The 22,500-nt window shown below is 44.9% G+C and overlaps 1 protein-coding gene across 1 annotated transcript in view; it reads left to right on the top strand.

Moving 5' to 3' along the window:
* Positions 1-19,610, top strand: part of LOC124025529 (procollagen-lysine,2-oxoglutarate 5-dioxygenase 2-like) — a gene marked incomplete at its 3' end in the record, with an annotated part of 70,695 nt that extends 51,085 nt beyond the window's left edge. Inside the window, 3 exon segments of the mRNA XM_046338913.1 lie at positions 9,966-10,057; positions 10,249-10,385; positions 19,447-19,610. Of these exon segments, the coding sequence (XP_046194869.1) occupies positions 9,966-10,057; positions 10,249-10,385; positions 19,447-19,610 (393 nt within the window).
* Positions 19,611-22,500: the final 2,890 nt, after the last annotated feature.

The raw sequence follows: 22,500 nt of genomic DNA, 5'->3' as shown, positions 1-22,500 counted from the left end.
TAAATCAAATCAAATCACATCAAATGTTATTTGTCACATACACATGGTTAGCAGATGTTAATGCGAGTGTAGCGAAATGCTTGTGCTTCTAGTTCTGGCAATGCAGTGATAGCCAACAAGTAATCTAACTAACAATTCCAAAACTACTGTCTTATACACAGTGTAAGGGGATAAAGAATATGTACATAAGGATATATGAATGAGTGATGGTACAGGGCAGCATACAGTAGATGGTATCGAGTACAGTATATACATATGAGATGAGTATGTAGACAAAGTAAACAAAGTGGCATAGTTAAAGTGGCTAGTGATACATGTATTACATAAGGATGCAGTCGATGATATAGAGTACAGTATATACGTATGCATATGAGATGAATAATGTAGGGTAAGTAACATTATATAAGGTAGCATTGTTTAAAGTGGCTAGTGATATATTTACATCATTTCCCATCAATTCCCATTATTAAAGTGGCTGGAGTTGGGTCAGTGTCAATGACAGTGTGTTGGCAGCAGCCACTCAATGTTAGTGGTGGCTGTTTAACAGTCTGATGGCCTTGAGATAGAAGCTGTTTTTCAGTCTCTCGGTCCCAGCTTTGATGCACCTGTACTGACCTCACCTTCTGGATGATAGCGGAGTGAACAGGCAGTGGTTCGGGTGGTTGATGTCCTTGATGATCTTTATGGCCTTCCTGTAACATCGGGTGGTGTAGGTGTCCTGGAGGGCATGTAGTTTGCCCCCGGTGATGCGTTGTGCAGACCTCACTACCCTCTGGAGAGCCTTACGGTTGAGGGCGGAGCAGTTGCCGTACCAGGCGGTGATACAGCCCGCCAGGATGCTCTCGATTGTGCATCTGTAGAAGTTTGTGAGTGCTTTTGGTGACAAGCCAAATTTCTTCAGCCTCCTGAGGTTGAAGAGGCGCTGCTGCGCCTTCTTCACGACGCTGTCAGTGTGAGTGGACCAATTCAGTTTGTCTGTGATGTGTATGCCGAGGAACTTAACTTGCTACTCTCTCCACTACTGTTCCATCGATGTGGATAGGGGGGTGTTCCCTCTGCTGTTTCCTGAAGTCCACAATCATCTCCTTAGTTTTGTTGACTTTGAGTGTGAGGTTATTTTCCTGACACCACACTCCGAGGGCCCTCACCTCCTCCCTGTAGGCCGTCTCGTCGTTGTTGGTAATCAAGCCTACCACTGTTGTGTCGTCCGCAAACTTGATGATTGAGTTGGAGGCGTGCGTGGCCACGCAGTCGTGGGTGAACAGGGAGTACAGGAGAGGGCTCAGAACGCACCCTTGTGGGGCCCCAGTGTTGAGGATCAGCGGGGAGGAGATGTTGTTGCCTACCCTCACCACCTGGGGGCGGCCCGTCAGGAAGTCCAGTACCCAGTTGCACAGGGCGGGTCGAGACCCAGGGTCTCGAGCTTGATGACGAGCTTGGAGGGTACTATGGTGTTGAATGCCGAGCTGTAGTCGATGAACAGCATTCTCACATAGGTATTCCTCTTGTCCAGGTGGGTTAGGGCAGTGTGCAGTGTGGTTGAGATTGCATCGTCTGTGGACCTATTTGGGCGGTAAGCAAATTGGAGTGGGTCTAGGGTGTCAGGTAGGGTGGAGGTGATATGGTCCTTGACTAGTCTCTCAAAGCACTTCATGATGACGGAAGTGAGTGCTACGGGGCGGTAGTCGTTTAGCTCAGTTACCTTAGCTTTCTTGGGAACAGGAACAATGGTGGCCCTCTTGAAGCATGTGGGAACAGCAGACTGGTATAGGGATTGATTGAATATGTCTGTAAACACACCGGCCAGCTGGTCTGCGCATGCTCTGAGGGCGCGGCTGGGGATGCCGTCTGGGCCTGCAGCCTTGCCAGGGTTAACACGTTTAAATGTCTTACTCACCTCGGCTGCAGTGAAGGAGAGACCGCATGTTTTCGTTGCAGGCCGTGTCGGTGGCACTGTATTGTCCTCAAAGCGGGCAAAAAAGTTATTTAGTCTGCCTGGGAGCAAGACATCCTGGTCCGTGACTGGGCTGGGTTTCTTCTTGTAGTCCGTGATTGACTGTAGACCCTGCCACATGCCTCTTGTGTCTGAGCCGTTGAATTGAGATTCTACTTTGTCTCTGTACTGACGCTTAGCTTGTTTAATAGCCTTGCGGAGGGAATAGCTGCATTGTTTATTTTCGGTCACGTGGTCCTTCTGTAGCTCAGTTGGTAGAGCATGGCGCTTGTAATGCCAGGGTAGTGGGTTCGATCCCCGGGACCACCCATACGTAGAATGTATGCACACATGACTGTAAGTCGCTTTGGATAAAAGCGTCTGCTAAATGGCATATATTATATTATATTATGTTGCCAGACACCTTGCCCTGATTAAAAGCAGTGGTTCGCGCTTTCAGTTTCACGCGAATGCTGCCATCAATCCACGGTTTCTGGTTAGGGAATGTTTTTATCGTTGCTATGGGAACGACATCTAATGAACTCGCACACCGAATCAGCGTATTCGTCAATATTTTTATCTGACGCAATACGAAACATGTCCCAGTCCACGTGATGGAAGCAGTCTTGGAGTGTGGAGTCAGCTTGGTCTGACCAGCGTTGGACAGACCTCAGCGTGGGAGCCTCTTGTTTAAGTTTCTGCCTGTAGGCAGGGATCAACAAAATGGAGTCGTGGTCAGCTTTTCCGAAAGGGGGGTGGGGCAGGGCTTTATATGCGTCACGGAAGTTAGAGTAACAATGATCCAAGGTTTTACCACCCCTGGTTGCGCAATCGATATGCTGATAAAATTTAGGGAGTCTTGTTTTCAGATTAGCTTTGTTAAAATCCCCAGCTACAATGAATGCAGCCTCCGGATAAATGGTTTCCAGTTTGCAAAGAGTTAAATAAAGTTTGATCAGAGCCATCGATGTGTCTGCTTGGGGGGGGATATATACGGCTGTGATTATAATCGAAGAGAATTCTCTTGGAAGATAACATTTGTCTACATTTTATTGTGAGGAATTCTAAATCAGGTGAACAGAAGGATTTGAGTTCCTGTATGTTTCCTTCATCACACCATGTCTCGTTAGTCATGAGGCATACGCCCCCGCCACTCCTCTTACCAGAAAGATGTTTGTTTCTGTCGGCGCGATGCGTGGAGATACCCGTTGGCTGCACCGCATCGGATAGCGTCTTCCCAGTAAGCCATGTTTCCGTGAAGCAGAGAACGTTGCAGTCTCTGATGTCCCTCTGGAATGCTACCCTTGCTCGGATTTCATCAACCTTGTTGTCAAGAGACTGGACATTGGCAAGAAGAATGCTGGGGAGTGGTGCGTGATGTGCCCTTGTCCGGAGTCTGACCAGAAGACCGCTACGTTTCCCTCTTTTTCGGAGTCGTTTTCTTGGGTCGCTGCATGCGATCCATTCCGTTGTCCTGTTTGTAAGGCAGAACACAGGATCCGCGTCGCGGAAAACATATTCTTGGTCGTACTGATGGTGAGTTGACGCTGATCTTATATTCAGTAGTTCTTCTCGACTGTATGTAATGAAACCTAAGATGACTTGGGGTACTAATGTAAGAAATAACACAAAAAAAAACAAAAAACTGCATAGTTTCCTAGGAACGCGAAGCGAGGCGGCCATCTCTGTCGGCGCCGGTAGCCTTATCCCCCTCTCACTCCAACTCCACCACCACTCCATCCCCCTCTCCCTCCAACTCCACCACCACTCCATCCCCGTCTCCCTCCAACTCCACCACCACTCCATCCCCCTCTCGCTCTAACTCCCCCACCAATCCATCCCCCTCTCCCTCCCTCATTTCTCTAGCCAAGACATGAGCAGAGCAGGGAGCCAGACACAGAGACAGCCAGACAACAGACTAGACAGCCAGACAACAGACTAGACAGACTAGGCAGCCGGAGAATAGACTAGACATCCTAGACAACAGACTAGACAGACAGATAACAGACTAGACCGACTAGACAGCCAGACAACAGGCTAGACATCCGGACAGCCAGACAACAGGCTAGACATCCGGACAGCCAGACAACAAACCAGACAGCCAGACAACAAACTAGACAAACTAGACAGCCAGACAGCAGACTAGACATCCGGACAGCCAGACAACAAACCAGACAGCCAGACAACAGACTAGACAAACTAGACAGCCAGACAGCAGACTAGACAAACTAGACAGCCAGACAGCAGACTAGACAAACTAGACAGCCAGACAGCCAGACAACAAACTAGACAAACTAGACAGCCAGACAGCAGACTAGACATCCGGACAGCCAGACAACAAACCAGACAGCCAGACAACAGACTAGACAAACTAGACAGCCAGACAGCAGACTAGACAAACTAGACAGCCAGACAGCAGACTAGACAAACTAGACAGCCAGACAGCAGACTTGACAGCCAGACATAACCAGAACAGACCAGGGTAGACCAGGCCAAACCAGGGTAGATCAGGCCAATCCAGGGAAGATAAGGTGAGTCCTGAGTTTGGGTTTTCTGAATCTCTAAATCCATTTGTCTTGGTATAAGACCAGAAAGGTCTCTTTCAGTTTGCGTTACTGGCTGCAATTTGGTTTGGTATTTTCTGCACATATTAGCCATCAAAGCTAACATGCCAGTTATTAAGCTAACATGACAGTTATTAAGCTAACATGACAGTTATTAAGCTAACATGACAGTTATTAAGCTAACATGACAGTTATTAAGCTAACATGACCGTTATTAAGCTAACATGACAGTTATTAAGCTAACATGACAGTTATTAAGCTAACATGACAGTTATTAAGCTAACATGACAGTTATTAGGCTAACGCTAACATGACAGTTATTAAGGTAACATGACAGTTATTAGGCTAACATGACAGTTATTAGGCTAACATGACAGTTATTAAGCTAACATGACAGTTATTAGGCTAACATGACAGTTATTAGGCTAACATGACAGTTATTAGGCTAACATAACAGTTATTAGGCCAACATGACAGTTATTAGGCTAACATGACAGTTATTAGGCTAACATGACAGTTATTAGGCTAACATGACAGTTATTAAGCTAACATGACAGTTATTTGGCTAACATTACCGTTATTAGGCTAACATGACCGTTATTAAGCTAACATGACAGTTATTAAGCTAACATGACAGTTATTAAGCTAACATGACAGTTATTAGGCTAACATGACCGTTATTAGGCTAACATGACAGTTATTAAGCTAACATGACAGTTATTAGGCTAACATGACAGTTATTAGGCTAACATGACCGTTATTAAGCCAACATGACAGTTATTAGGCTAACATGACCATTATTAGGCTAACATGACAGTTATTTAGCTAACATGAGTTATTAGGCTAACATGACCGTTATGAAGCGAACATGACCGTTATTAGGCTAACATGACAGTTATTAGGCTAACATGACAGTTATTAGGCTAACATGACAGTTATTAGGCTAACGCTAACATGACAGTTATTAGGCTAACATGACCGTTATTAGGCTAACATGACAGTTATTAGGCTAACATGACAGTTATTAGGCTAACATGACCGTTATTAGGCTAACATGACCGTTATTAGGCTAACATGACCGTTATTAGGCTAACATGACAGTTATTAGGCTAACATGACCGTTATGAAGCTAACATGACCGTTAGTAGGCTAACATGACAGTTATTAGGCAAACATGACAGTTATTAGGCTAACATGACCGTTATTAGGCTAACATGACAGTTATTAGGCTAACATGACTGTTATTAGGCAAACATGACAGTTATTAGGCTAACATGACAGTTATTAGGCTAACATAACAGTTATTAGGCCAACATGACAGTTATTAGGCTAACATGACAGTTATTAGGCTAACATGACCGTTATTAGGCTAACATGACAGTTATTAGGCTAACATGACCGTTATTAGGCTAACATAACAGTTATTAGGCCAACATGACAGTTATTAGGCTAACATGACCGTTATTAGGCTAACATGACAGTTATTAGGCTAACATGACCGTTATTAGGCTAACATAACAGTTATTAGGCCAACATGACAGTTATTAGGCTAACATAACAGTTATTAGGCCAACATGACAGTTATTAAGCTAACATGACAGTTATTAGGCCAACATGACAGTTATTAAGCTAACATGACCGTTATTAAGCTAACATGACAGTTATTAAGCTAACATGACAGTTATTAGGCTAACATGACAGTTATTAGGCTAACATGACCGTTATTAGGCTAACATGACCGTCATGAAGCTAACATGACCGTTATTAGGCTAACATGACAGTTATTAGGCTAACATGACAGTTATTAGGCTAACATGACAGTTATTAGGCTAACATGACAGTTATTAGGCTAACATGACCGTTATTAGGCTAACATGACAGTTATTAGGCTAACATGACAGTTATTAGGCTAACATGACAGTTATTAGGCTAACATGACAGTTATTAGGCTAACATGACCGTTATTAGGCTAACATGACAGTTATTAGGCTAACATGACAGTTATTAGGCTAACATGACCGTTATTAGGCTAACATGACCGTTATTAGGCTAACATGACCGTTATTAGGCTAACATGACCGTTATTAGGCTAACATGACCGTTATTAGGCTAACATGACAGTTATTAGGCTAACATGACCGTTATGAAGCTAACATGACCGTTAGTAGGCTAACATGACAGTTATTAGGCAAACATGACAGTTATTAGGCTAACATGACCGTTATTAGGCTAACATGACAGTTATTAGGCTAACATGACCGTTATTAGGCAAACATGACAGTTATTAGGCTAACATGACAGTTATTAGGCTAACATAACAGTTATTAGGCCAACATGACAGTTATTAGGCTAACATGACAGTTATTAGGCTAACATGACCGTTATTAGGCTAACATGACAGTTATTAGGCTAACATGACCGTTATTAGGCTAACATAACAGTTATTAGGCCAACATGACAGTTATTAGGCTAACATGACCGTTATTAGGCTAACATGACAGTTATTAGGCTAACATGACCGTTATTAGGCTAACATAACAGTTATTAGGCCAACATGACAGTTATTAGGCTAACATAACAGTTATTAGGCCAACATGACAGTTATTAAGCTAACATGACAGTTATTAAGCTAACATGACAGTTATTAGGCCAACATGACAGTTATTAAGCTAACATGACCGTTATTAAGCTAACATGACAGTTATTAAGCTAACATGACAGTTATTAGGCTAACATGACAGTTATTAGGCTAACTTGACCGTTATTAGGCTAACATGACCGTTATTAGGCTAACATGACCGTTATTAGGCTAACATGACAGTTATTAGGCTAACATGACAGTTATTAGGCTAACATGACCGTTATTAGGCTAACATGACCGTTATTAAGCTAACATGACCGTTATTAAGCTAACATGACAGTTATTAAGCTAACATGACCGTTATTAGGCTAACATGACCGTTATTAGGCTAACATGACAGTTATTAAGCTAACATGACAGTTATTAGGTTTATTAAACGTTACAGATTCAGAGGACACTTTAGCTGGCAGGATGTCGCACCCTGATGTAGACAGCTTGTCTGTCGAAACGTTGGACATAAATATTTTTGCATCTGAGCTCCTAGAATGTGCGGCTCTCCTTCATCTTTTGGGGGGGATGTGAGAAGGAGCATGTTATTTCCTCCACGTAAACTTGACCTAATGAACATCCTATGATTTCAACTATTTCTCAGTTGTTCGTTTCTTGCTTTACTAATCAGAACTCGACCTACTGTAGTTTTACAAACACTCAGAAAGTGATGTGTATTTTTTGTAATCAAAATGTTTTCCACTGAGTTCTAGTTGGTGTGTTTTTGTTTTGGAAAGTTGTGTAACACATCTATGTGCTAACTAAGTGTAACGGTTTTCTTCCGCTGAAGGAGAGGAGGACCAAAATGCAGCGTGGTTAGAGTTCAACATGTTTAATAAAGACTATACACGAGAACAACACAAAATACAAAACAACAAATGTGAAAACCCGAAACAGTCCTATCTGGTGCAATGACACAAAGACAGAAGACAGTCACCCACAAAGTACCCACAGAACATGGCTGCCTAAATATGGTTCCCAATCAGAGACAACGACACTCAGCTGCCTCTGATTGAGAACCAATCTAGGCAACCATACACATACAAAACCCCTAGACAGGAAACAGCCCCATAAACATACAAAACCCCCTAGACCAGAAAAACACTTAAATCCCCCATGTCACACCTTGACCTAACCAAAATAATAAAGAAAACAGAGATAACTAAGGCCAGGGCATGACACTAAGATTCCCTCTCCCTTCCCCCTAGAAACACAGGGGGTTTTAATACAGTATTTGCGATTGTGAATATTGCTCCATCCACTCAGGGAATGTTTTCGTAACATTTCTCTGGGACTGTTTCCGCAAACCCCACAGATGATTGACGATCAGAGCTGTTAACTGGCTAAACTTCCTGTACCTCTCTCTCTCTCTCTCTCTCTCTCTCTCTCTCTCTCTCTCTCTCTCTCTCTCTCTCTCTCTCTCTCTCGCTCGCCCACTCTCTCCCTCTGTATGTCTCTCTCTCTCTCTCTCTCTCTCTCTCTCTCTCTCTCTCTCTCTCTCTCTCTCTCTCTCTCTCTCTCTCTCTCTCTCTCTCTCCCACCGTACCTCCCTCCCTTCCCCAGTTTCAGATCTGTTTTCATATGAGGCTGTAACACTGATTTCTGTATGGCCTCAGGAAGGAAATGTATGTAATAGCGGTCTGAGCCTCCCTCTTCTTAGCCCTGGTTTCATCCCTCCCTCCCTCTGCCTGTTCCTGGTCTGAGGACATGGAGGTCTGAGGACATGGATCTCTGAGGACATGGAGGTCTGAGAACTTGGAGGTCTGAGAACATGGAGGTCTGAGAACTTGAACTTGGAGGTCTGAGAACATGGAGCTCTGAGAACTTGGAGGTCTGAGAACTTGGAGGTCTGAGAACTTGGAGGTCTGAGGACATGGAGGTCTGAGGACATGGAGGTCTGAGGACATGGAGGTCTGAGGACATGGAGGTCTGAGAACTTGGAGGTCTGAGAACTTGAACTTGGAGGTCTGAGAACTTGAACTTGGATGTCTGAGAACATGGAGGTCTGAGAACTTGGAGGTCTGAGAACTTGGAGGTCTGAGAACTTGGAGGTCTGAGAACTTGGAGGTCTGAGAACTTGAACATGGAGGTCTGAGGACATGGAGGTCTGAGAACTTGGAGGTCTGAGAACTTGGAGGTCTGAGAACTTGGAGGTCTGAGAACTTGGAGGTCTGAGAACTTGGAGGTCTGAGAACTTGGAGGTCTGAGAACTTGGAGGTCTGAGAACTTGGAGGTCTGAGAACTTGGAGGTCTGAGAACTTGGAGGTCTGAGGACATGGAGGTCTGAGAACTTGGAGGTCTGAGAACTTGGAGGTCTGAGAACTTGGAGGTCTGAGAACTTGGGTTCCTTCCCTTAAGTTCAACCCAAGAATGAAACATGACTGTTTATCTTAACATTTTTAATTATACTGTCTAGAAATATGCTTTCATATGCAAATGAACCATGTTATATTTAGCTGATCTGTCCGTACATGAAGACATCCTATAGCGGTGCTGAACCAGGCAGTCATCAATGTGTTGACATAGGTCTGTGGTTTGGTTAGGATCATGGTGGGAGGAACGGGATACCCACTACTTTATAGGGATAAAACAACATGTATATTTTCATGAAGCTGTTTCTTTAAATGGAGGCCAGAAGTCGGGGCAATAAAAATTGTTTCTTTTTTTTTCTTATCCAAACATTTCACTATGGTAAGAACGGAAGGCCTGCCCTGCAATTGGGTAAACCATTGACATGTCCAGACATCGAAACACTAAAAGTGATGAATGTCTGTCGGTATGATTATGATTACACATCTATTGATCTGGTTCATCATGTTTATTTTCCTTTTCTTTCCAGAGAAGTTGTTGGTTCTAACTGTTGCCACAGAGGAAACAGATGGTTATCTCCGATTCATGCAGTCAGCCAACTACTTCAACTACACTATCAAGGTAACGACCAAGCACCTTCTGTCTCTCTATTTGAGATCTACCACATGGACTAGACATTGTCTCTCTATTTGAGATCTACCACATGGACTAGACATTGTCTCTCTATTTGAGATCTACCACATGGACTAGACATTGTCTCTCTATTTGAGATCTACCACATTGACCCCTGACCTGATGTGACCCTCTTACAGGTGCTGGGCATGGGCGAGGAGTGGAGGGGTGGGGACGTGGGGCGCTCCATCGGAGGAGGACAGAAGGTGAGGCTACTGAAGGAGGCCATGGAAGCACTGACTGACCAAGAAGACCTGGTGGTACTGTCTGTAGACAGGTAGGTTGACCTGGGGGTACTGTCTGTAGACTGGTAGGTTGACCTGGGGGTACTGTCTGTAGACAGGTAGGTTGACCTGGTGGGACTTTCTGTAGACAGGTAGGTTGACCTGGGGGTACTGTCTGTAGACAGGTAGGTTGACCTGGTGGTGCTGTCTGTAGACAGGTAGGTTGACCTGGGGGTACTGTCTGTAGACAGGTAGTTTGACCTGGGGGTACTGCCTGTAGACAGGTAGTTTGACCTGGGGGTACTGTCTGTAGACAGTCTAAAACAGCTGTCTAAAACAGCATTCAGTACCTTGTTTTCCTGGAAGATGTGTTGTACTGGAATCTGACCACTAAGGCTGTGGGATCAGGGAGAGGTTACAGCTTCCAGTTTCTCCATATTGGACACAGATGTCCCTTAAACAATCTCCTCCTGCAGTTAGCCAATCAAACCCTAACCCCTCCTGCAGTTAGCCAATCATTTAACATTACATTTAACATTTACATTTAAGTCATTTAGCAGACGCTCTTATCCAGAGCGACTTACAAATTGGGATCAAACCCTAAACCCTCCTGCAGTTAGCCAATCAAACCCTATCTCCTCCTGCAGTTAGCCAATCAAATCCTAAACCCTCCTGCAGATAGCCAATCAAAACCTAAACCCTCCTGCAGATAGCCAATCAAACCCTAACCCTTCCTGCAGTTAGCCAATCAAATCCTAAACCCTCCTGCAGATAGCCAATCAAAACCTAAACCCTCCTGCAGATAGCCAATCAAACCCTAACCCCTCCTGCAGTTAGCCAATCAAACCCTAACCCCTCCTGCAATTAGCCAATCAAACACTAAACCCTCCTGCAGTTAGCCAATCAAACCCTAACCCCTCCTGTAATTAACCAAACGAACCCTCAGCAATCTTGCAATCAGCCAATAGTGTGAAGATTCACTTACCTCCACATTATGACTGTTTGGCTGATCAGTAAGGCAAGGGTTAGGGGCTAAGGTTAGGGCTACTGGCTGGCTGACCAGTAGGGTTAGGGCTACTGGCTAGCTGACCAATAGGGTTAGGGCTACTGGCTGGCTGCTTTATGACTGACCAATAGTGTTAGGGCTACTGGCTGGCTGCTGTATGGCTGACCAATAGGGTTAGGGCTACTGGCTGGCTGCTGTATGGCTGACCAATAGGGTTAGGGCTACTGGCTGGCTGCTGTATGGCTGACCAATAAGGTTACAGCAGCTCAGAGTTATAGTCATAAAACATTTGTTAAAGATTCACCCCTTCTATAGCCACAGTCACTCTTTATGAAGATTATCTTCCACCCAAACCCTTTGTGTTTTGGATAATTTTGTTTATCAAACCTAACAAAATTATCCCACTATGCCCTCCGATGAACCATCAATCAGGCAAAGCGTCAATACAGGACTAAGATCGAATCGTACTACATCGCCTCTGACACTCGTCGGATGTGGCAGGGCTTGCAAACCATTGCAGACTACAAAGGGAAGCACAGCCGAGAGCTGCCCAGTGACACGAGCCTACCAGACGAGCTAAACTACTTCTATGCTTGCTTCGAGGCAAATAACACGAAACATGCATCAGAGCACCAGCTGTTCCGGAAGACTGTGTGATCACGATCTCCGTAGCCGATGTGAGTAAGACCTTTAAGACCTTTAAACTGGTCAACATTCACAAGGCCGCAGGGCCAGATGGATTACCAGGATGTGTACTGCGAGCATTGTCTGACCAACTGGCAAGTGTCTTCACTGATATTTTCAACCTCTCCCTTTCCGAGTCTGTAGTGCCAACATGTTTTAAGCAGACCACCATAGTCCCTGTGCCCAAGAACACTAAGGTAACATGCCTAAATGACTACCGGCCTGTAGCACTCACGTCTGTAGCCATGAAGTGCTTCGAAAGGCTGGTCATGGCTCACATCAACACCATTCTCCCAGAAACCCTAGAGCCACTCCAATTTGCATACCGTCCCAAAATATCCTTAGATGATGGAATCACTTTTGCACTCCACACTGCCCTTTCTCACATGGACTAAAGGAACCCCTATTTAGAATGCTATTCATTAACTACAGCTCAGCGGTCTTCACCATAGTGCCCTCAAAGCTCATCAATAACCTATGGACCCTAGAACTAAACACGTCTATCTGCAACTGGATCCCAGACTTCCTGACGGGCCGCCCCCAGGTGGTAAGGGTAGGTAACAACACATCTGCCATGCTGATCCTCAACACAGGGGCCCCTCAGGCGTGCGTGCTCAGTCCCCTCCTGTACTCCCTGTTCACTCATGACTTGCATAGCCAGGCACGACTCCCACACCTTCATCAAGTTTGCCGAAGAGACAACAGTGGTAGGCCTGATCACCGACAACGACGAGACAGCCTATAGGGAGGAGGCCAGAGACCTAGTAGTGTGGTGCCAGGACAACAACCTCTGCCTCAATTTAATCAAGACTAAGGAGATGATTGTGGACCACAGGAAAAGGAGGACCGAGCACACCCCCATTCTCATCGATGGGGCTGCAATGGAGCAGGTTGAGAGCTTCTAGTTCCTTAGTGTTCATATCACCAACAAACTATCATGGTCCAAGCACACTAAGATAGTCATGAAGAGGGCATGAAAAAAACCCATTCCCCCTCAGGAGACTGAAAAGATTTGGCATGGGTCCTGAGCTCCTCAAAATGTTTACAGCTGCACCATCGAGATCATCCTGACTGGTTGTATCACTTGCTGGTATGGCAACTACTCGGCCTCCGACCGCAAGGCACCACAGAGGGTAGTGCGAAAGTCCCCCAAGCCATAAGACTCCTGAACATCTAACCAATTGGCTACCCAGACTATTTGCATTGCCCCACCCCCCTCTTTTACAATGCTGCTACTCTCTGTTGTCATCTATGCATAGTCACTTCATCTATCCATGTACATATTACCTCAACTAACCGGTGCCCCCCCACATATTGACTCTGTACCGGTACCCCCCTATAGTCTCGCTATTGTTATTTTATTGCTGCTCTTTAATTACTTGTTACTTTTATTTCTTATTCTTATCCGTATTTTTTAAAACTGCATTGTTGGTTAGGGGCTCGTAAGTAAACATTTTACTGTGAGCTATACACCTGTTCTATTCAGTGCATGTGAATAATATTGGATTTGAAGTCTTTTCATTTACTGCTAAATCAGGGTCACACAGAGTGTTTCTTTGAAACAGAAGTATACACCGATGTCGTATACCAATCTTTATAGTCTCGTATCCATAACAAGGCTTAGGCATCCCCGATGTCGTATACCGATCTTTATAGTCTCGTATCCATAACAAGGCTGAGGCATCCCCGATGTCGTATACCAATCTTTATAGTCTCGTATCCATAACAAGGCTGAGGCATCCCCGATGTCGTATACCAATCTTTATAGTCTCGTATCCATAACAAGGCTGAGGCATCCCCGATGTCGTATACCAATCTTTATAGTCTCATATCCATAACAAGGCTTAGGCATCCCCGATGTCATATACCAATCTTTATAGTCTCATATCCATAACAAGGCTTACGCATCCCCGATGTCGTATACCAATCTTTATAGTCTCGTATCCATAACAAGGCATCCCCTAATGTCGTATACCAATCTTTATAGTCTCATATCCATAACAAGGCTTAGGCATCCCCGATGTCATATACCAATCTTTATAGTCTCATATCCATAACAAGGCTTACGCATCCCCGATGTCGTATACCAATCTTTATAGTCTCGTATCCATAACAAGGCATCCCCGATGTCGTATACCAATCTTTATAGTCTCATATCCATAACAAGGCTTAGGCATCCCCGATGTCGTATACCAATCTTTATAGTCTCATATCCATAACAAGGCATCCCCGATGTCGTATACCAATCTTTATAGTCTCATATCCATAACAAGGCTTAGGCATCCCCGATGTCGTATACCAATCTTTATAGTCTCATATCCATAACAAGGCATCCCCGATGTCGTATACCAATCTTTATAGTCTCGTATCCATAACAAGGCATCCCCGATGTCGTATACCAATCTTTATAGTCTCGTATCCATAACAAGGCTTAGGCATCCCCGATGTCGTATACCAATCTTTATAGTCTCATATCCATAACAAGGCATCCCCGATGTCGTATACCAATCTTTATAGTCTCGTATCCATAACAAGGCATCCCCGATGTCGTATACCAATCTTTATAGTCTCGTATCCATAACAAGGCTTAGGCATCCCCGATGTCGTATACCAATCTTTATAGTCTCGTATCCATAACAAGGCATCCCCGATGTCGTATACCAATCTTTATAGTCTCGTATCCATAACAAGGCTTAGGCATCCCCGATGTCGTATACCAATCTTTATAGTCTCATATCCATAACAAGGCATCCCCGATGTCGTATACCAATCTTTATAGTCTCATATCCATAACAAGGCATCCCCGATGTCGTATACCAATCTTTATAGTCTCATATCCATAACAAGGCATCCCCGATGTCGTATACCAATCTTTATAGTCTCGTATCCATAACAAGGCTTAGGCATCCCCGATGTCGTATACCAATCTTTATAGTCTCGTATCCATAACAAGGCTTAGGCATCCCCGATGTCGTATACCAATCTTTATAGTCTCATATCCATAACAAGGCATCCCCGATGTCGTATACCAATCTTTATAGTCTCATATCCATAACAAGGCATCCCCGATGTCGTATACCAATCTTTATAGTCTCGTATCCATAACAAGGCATCCCCGATGTCGTATACCAATCTTTATAGTCTCGTATCCATAACAAGGCTTAGGCATCCCCGATGTCGTATACCAATCTTTATAGTCTCGTATCCATAACAAGGCTGAGGCATCCCCGATGTCGTATACCAATCTTTATAGTCTCGTATCCATAACAAGGCTTAGGCATCCCCGATGTCATATACCAATCTTTATAGTCTCGTATCCATAACAAGGCTTAGGCATCCCCGATGTCATATACCAATCTTTATAGTCTCGTATCCAAAACAAGGCTTAGGCATCCCCTGTTGTCCCAAAACCTCCCAAATGTCACCTTTTTTAAAAAGCTTTAATTTCATTCATATAACTTATATAACTCATTATTTTGTGTAGACATTCATTTGGTCATCCATACAGCAGTTTTCATGAGTGTTTGAGATTAGGTCCTGAATAGTAAAAAAAAACGGTCTTTAAATAAAAGTATGTTTATAGCATTATTATAAGAATGTCTAACAGGTGGCCCTGTCTCATCATTTCACAAGCTGACAGCCTTCCAGAGGCAGGGCCATAAAAGACCCAAGTTCACTCAACTCCCCCTCCCCCTCTGCAACAGCCATCAGCCCAGAAGCATTGCTTTTGCAATGTTAACATATGTTTCCTATGACAATAAAGTCCTTGAATTGAAAAAAAATAAGGATCTCTCTCCACTGAACTGACCAATCAGCAGTGAGGAGGCTTGTCACTCTGATGCCTTGAACACCTCAACCAATCCATCAACCAATCCATTCTACCAGAGGGATGGTAATAGGACCAGTGGTGTTCTATCAGAGAGATGGTAATAGGACCAGTGGTGTTCTATCAGAGGTATGGTAATAGGACCAGTGGTGTTCTATCAGAGGTATGGTAATAGGACCAGTGGTGTTCTATCAGAGAGATGGTAATAGGACCAGTGGTGTTCTATCAGAGGGATGGTAATAGGACCAGTGGTGTTCTAACAGAGAGATGGTAATAGGACCAGTGGTGTTCTATCAGAGAGATGGTAATAGGACCAGTGATGTTCTATCAGAGAGATGGTTATAGGACCAGTGGTGTTCTATCAGAGGGATGGTAATAGGACCAGTATCAGAGAGATGGTAATAGGACCAGTGGTGTTCTATCAGAGAGATGGTAATAGGACCAGTGGTGTTCTATCAGAGAGATGGTAATAGGACCAGTGGTGTTCTATCAGAGAGATGGTAATAGGACCAGTGGTGTTCTATCAGAGAGATGGTAATAGGACCAGTGGTGTTCTATCAGAGAGATGGTAATAGGACCAGTGGTGTTCTATCAGAGAGATGGTAATAGGACCAGTGGTGTTCTATCAGAGGGATGGTAATAGGACCAGTGGTGTTCTATCAGAGAGATGGTAATAGGACCTATAATGTATTACAGCCTTTAACACCTGCGGAAGTCCTGCCAGGCTCAGATAGGAAGGAATGGGACAACGCACTAGGGATATTGTCCTTCTTCTACTGTACATCTGGTGTGTTAATATCACAAATAAAAATAAATAACAAAAATAGGTATTAGGTGAACAATAGGTACATAAAGAAACAAAACAACAGTAAAAAGACAATGAACAATAACAGTAGTGAGGCTATAACAGTATCGAAGCTATACACAGTAGTGAAGCTATAACAGTAGTTGTTGCTATAACAGTAGCGATGCTATAACAGTAGCGATGCTATAACAGTAGCGAGGCTATAACAGTAGCGAGGCTATAACAGTAGCGATGCTATAACAGTAGCGAGGCTATATCAGTAGTGAGGCTATAACAGTAGCGATGCTATTACAGTAGCGATGCTATAACAGTAGTGAGGCTGTAACAGTAGTGAGGCTATAACAGTAGTGATGGCTTGGGGGTAAAAACTGTTGTGAAGTCTTTTTGTCCTGGACTTGGCACTCTGGTACCGCTTGTCATGCGGTAGTAGAGAGAACAATCTATGACTGACAATTTTTAGGGCCTTCCTCTGACACTGCCTGGTGTACAAGTCCTGGATGGCAGGCAGTGATGTACTGCGCCGTACGCACTACCCTCTGTAGTGCCTTGCGGTTGGAGGCCGAACAGTTGCCGTACCAGGCAGTGATGCAACTGGTTAGGATGTTCTCGATGTTGCAGCTGTAGAACTTTTTTGAGGATCTCAGGACCCATGCCAAATCTTTTTTTGTTTCCTGTGGGGGAATAGGCTTTGTCGTGCCCTCTTCACGGCTGTCTTGGTGTGTTTGGACAATTCTAGTTTGTTGGTGATGTGGACACAAAGGAACTTGAAGCTCTCAACCTGCTCGACTAAAGCCCCGTCGGTGAAAACGGGGGCGTGCTCGGTCTTCCACAACTTAGTCTTGGTTACGTTGAGGGATAGGTTGTTATTCTGGCACCACCCGGCCGGGTCTCTGACCTCCTCCCTATAGGCTGTCTCGTTGTTGTTGGTGATCAGGCCTACCACTGTTGTGTTGTCTGAAAACTTAATGATGGTGTTGGAGTTGTGCATGGCCACGCAGTCATGGATGAACAGGGTGTACAGGAGGGGACTGAGCACGCACCCCTGAGGGGCTCCAGTGTTGAGGATCAGCATGGTGGATGTGTTGCTACCTACCCTCATCACCTAAGTGCGGTCCGACAGGAAGTCCAGGATCCAGTTGCAGTCCTGAGGTGTTTAGTCCCAGGGTCCTTAGCTTAGTGATGAGCTTTGAGGGGACTATGGTGTTGAACGCTGAGCAGTTGTGAATGAACAGCATTCTCACATATGTGTTCCTTTTACCCAGGTGGGAAAGGGCAGTGTGGAGTGCAATAGAGAGTGCATCATATGTGGATCTGTTTCGGCGGTATGCAAATTGGAGTGCGTCTAGGGTTTCTGGGATAATGGTTTTGATGTGAGCCATTAACAGCCTTTCAAAGTACTTGATGGATACAGACGTGAGTGATACATGTATGTAGTCATTTAGGCAGGCTGCCTCAGTGTTCTTGGGCACAGGGACTATGGTGGTCTTCTTGACACATGTTGGTATTACAGACTTAATCAGGGATATGTTGAAAATGTCAGTGAAGACACCTGCCAGTTGGTCAGCACATGCCCCGGGGCACACGTCCTGGTAGTCCGTTTGGCCCCGTAGCCTTGTGAATGTTGATCTGCTTATATGATATCACACTCATGGTTAACTGGTTATGAGGATTGATGCATCTGGCGTGTTAATATGATTTGTGTTGGTGTTAGTTTGCTGTTTATATGTAGCCTGTGTGCGTGTGCGTGTGCGTGTGCGTGTGCGTGTGTGTGTGTGTGTGTGTGTGTGTGTGTGTGTGTGTGTGTGTGTGTGTGTGTGTGCGTGCGTGCGTGCGTGCGTGCGTGCGTGCGCGTGTGTGTGTGTGCGCGCATTCTTCTCAGACTAAATTATTTCCTAAATTCCTTTGAATGTGATGTTTGCTTGAAGAATGTTGGATTTTTACATCTAGATTTCTAGTTGCTAGGAGTGGCCGACAGTTGAATAGATTAGATGAGTTTAGGAGGAGCTGGGGCCTATTTCCCAAACTTGGTCCTGCAGACTCCAAGGGCTGAACGTGTTGTTTTTTGCCCTAGCACTACACTACACAGCCGATTCAGATCATCTAGGTTTGATGATTAGTTTATTATTTGAATCAGCTGTGTAGTGCCCCTTGGGGTCCCCGGGACCAAGTTTGGGAAACGCTGTCAAATAGGGTATAAAACAAGTCAGAAAATGTATGAACATTCTCTCTCTCTCTCTCTCTCTCTCTCTCTCTCTCTCTCTCTCTCTCTCTCTCTCTCTCTCTCTCTCTCTCTCTCTCTCTCTCTCTCTCTCTCTCTCTCTCTCCCCTTCCCTCCCTTTCCCCCTCCTCTCTCCCCCCTCTCTGTCGCTCTCTCGCCTCTATATCTCTGGCTCTCTGTCTCCCCCTCCCTCCCTTTCTCCCCCTCTCGGTCTCCTCCCTCAATCTCTCTCTCTCTCCCCTTTCCTCCCTTTCTCCCCTTCCCCCTCTCTGTCGCTCTCTCGCCTCTATATCTCTCTCTCTCTCTCTCCCCTTCCCTCCCTTTCTCCCCCTCTCTCTCTCCCCCTCTCTGTCGCTCTCTCGCCTCTATATCTCTCTCTCTCTCTCTCCCCTTCCCTCCCTTTCTCCCCCTCTCTCTCTCCCCCTCTCTGTCGCTCTCTCGCCTCTATATCTCTCTCTCTCTCCCCTTCCCTCCCTTTCTCCCCCCTCTCTCTCTCCCCCCTCTCTGTCGCTCTCTCGCCTCTATATCTCTGGCTCTCTGTCTCCCCCCTCCCTCTCTTTCTCCTCCCTCTCCAGTTATGATCTTCTCTTTGCCGGGGGACCTGAAGAAATCCTCAGGAAGTTCCAGGAAGCCAATCACAAGGTTCTGTTTGCCGCCGATGGTCTGATCTGGCCTGATAAACGCCTACAGGAGAAATACCCCTCTGTCCGCAGCGGCAAGCGCTTTCTCAACTCAGGAGGTGGGTTCAGAACGTTGTCACTCTGCTGGGGCATCATGGGAGATGATGTTTACTGATTGGATATCACCTAGACCTATCTATGGTCTTAGCAGGTTTATGTTGGACTTAGGATGCAGGGGTCAAGGGTTAGATTTGGTTCTAGCTAGGGTCAAGTTCTGGTCTGGTGTGGTTATCTGTCTCTCTCTGGGGGAAACTGCCATTAGAGTAGCATTTCATTTAACCCCAGAGAACCCAGAGAACTCAATGGTAATTATTTTACACCGGAGAGCATTCCTCGACACCAGAGAGCATTTCTTTACACCAGAGAACATTCCTTTACACCGGAGAACATTCCTTTACACCAGAGAACATTCCTCGACACCAGAGAGCATTTCTTTACACCGGAGAACATTTATTTACACTGGAGAACATTCCTTTACACCAGATAACATTCCTCTACACCAGATAACATTCATTTACACCAGAGAACATTCCTTTACACCAGAGAACATTCCTCTACACCAGATAACATTCCTTTACACCAGAGAACATTCCTTTACACTGGAGAACAATCCTTTACACCAGAGAACATTCCTTTACACCAGAGAACATTCCTCTACACCAGAGAACATTCCTTTACACTGGAGAACATTCCTTTACACTGGATAACATTCCTTTACACTGGAGAACATTCCTTTACACTGGAGAACATTCCTTTACACCGGAGAACATTCCTTTACACTGGATAACATTCCTTTACACCGGAGAACATTCCTTTACACTGGAGAACATTCCTTAACACTGGTGAACATTCCTTTACACTGGAGAACATTCCTTTACACTGGAGAACATTCCTTTACACTGGAGAACATTCCTTTACACCAGAGAACATTCCTTTACACTGGAGAACATTATTTTACACCAGAGAACATTCCTTTACACCGGAGAACATTATTTTACACCAGAGAACATTCCTTTACACCGGAGAACATTCCATTACACCCCAGAGTTTAGAGGAACCCAGATAACTTATTTTGTATTTTATTTTATAATTGTATATACAGTACCAGTCAACAGTTTGGACACACCTACTCATTCCAGAGTTTTTCTTTATTTTAACTACTTTCTACATTGTAGAATAATATTGAAGACATCAACACTATGAAATAACACATATGGAATCATGTAGTAACCAAAAAAGTGTGAAACAAATCAAAATATATTTTAGATTTTTGATCCTTCAAAGTGACCACACTTTGCCTTGATAACAGCTTTGCACACTCTTGGCATTCTCTCAACCAGCTTCACCTGGAATGCTTTCCAACAGTCTTGAAGGAGTTCCCACATATGCTGAGAACTTGTTGGATGCTTTTCCTTCACTCTGTGGTCCAACTCATCCCAATTGGGTTGAGGTCGGGTGATTGTGGAGGCCAGGTCATCTGATGCAGCACTCCATCACTCTCCTTTTTGGTCAAATAGCTCTTACACAGCCTGAAGGTGTGTTGGGTCCTGTTGAAAAACAAATGATAGTCCCGCTAAGCCCAAACCAGATGGGATGGTGTAACGCTGCAGAATGCTGTGGTAGGCATGCTGGTTAAGTGTGTCTTGAATTCTAAATAAATCACTGACAGTGTCACCAGCAAAGCACACCCACACCACCTCCTGTCAACTGTGGGATCTTAAATAGACAGGTGTGTGCCTTTCCAAATAATTTCCAATCAATTAAATTTACCACAGGTGGACTCAAATCAAGTTGTAGAAACATGGATGATTAATGAGAACAGGATTCATCTGAGCTCAATTTTGAGTCTCATAGCGAAGGGTCTCACAGCGAAGGGTCTCACAGCGAAGGGTCTCACAGCGAAGGGTCTCACAGCGAAGGGTCTCACAGCGAAGGGTCTGAATGTAAATAAGGTATTTTTGTTGAGGTTGTTTATACATTTGTCAGTTTGTAATGGGCTAATGTTTGGTAAAAACCCAGCAGGGACCCTAAATAAGATGGAGAACAAGCTATGAAGGAAAACATCCTGGACTTTTGGGGCGATATTGTCAGAAATAATATCCGATATGTAACTTTATATTTTTCCCCTCATCACTAATGATTAGATAAATTGCAGATTCTGCAAAAGTTAAATTAATTCATCATCTTTTTGATGTATCCTCTACTTTTTGCCGGCTAAACAACCTTGAACAGACTCCAGATCCCGTTTGATTCATGGATCAGACACCACATTGACAGTAGGCTATCTTCCAGAGCCAGACAAGGCCCAAGGCCCAAACACAAGGCCCAAGGCCCACACACAAGGCCCAGGGCCCAAGGCTCACACACAAGGCCCGAGGCCCAGGGCCCAAGGCCCACACACAAGTCCCAGGGCCCAAGGCTCACACACAAGGCCCGAGGCCCAGGGCCCAAGGCCCACACACAAGGCAAGGCCCAGGGCCCAAGGCCCACACACAAGGCCCAAGGCCCAGGGCCCAAGGCCCATACACAAGGCCCGAGGCCCAGGGCCCAAGGCACACACACAAGGCCCAAGGCCCACACGCAAGGCCCAAGGCCCACACACAAGGCCCAAGGCTCACATACAAGGCCCGAGGCCCAGGGCCCAAGGCCCACACACAAGGCCCAAGGCCCACACACAAGGCCCAAGGCCCACACACAGTCTGCTCGCGATGGTCATTTCTGTAAATATTATGTTGGGGCTGGATCGAACCCTTTTAAAAAACAACACAACAGACAGACATATAGACATGCAAGGGAATGATGCAGAGTTTCTAAGGTAGAATTGACATGACATCATTCATACTATCCCCATTGAACCACCCCTCTGTATGACATCATTCATACTAATCCCCTTTGAGGTCATCATGACCAGGGTACTTTACAGCTGTGGTAAATACGCTAGAGGAAGAG

This window comes from Oncorhynchus gorbuscha, unplaced genomic scaffold, assembly GCF_021184085.1.
Source record: "Oncorhynchus gorbuscha isolate QuinsamMale2020 ecotype Even-year unplaced genomic scaffold, OgorEven_v1.0 Un_scaffold_2267, whole genome shotgun sequence".
Taxonomy (NCBI): domain Eukaryota; kingdom Metazoa; phylum Chordata; class Actinopteri; order Salmoniformes; family Salmonidae; genus Oncorhynchus; species Oncorhynchus gorbuscha.
Note: the sequence above shows the minus strand (reverse complement) of the source record. Positions and strands in the feature narration are given on the sequence as shown.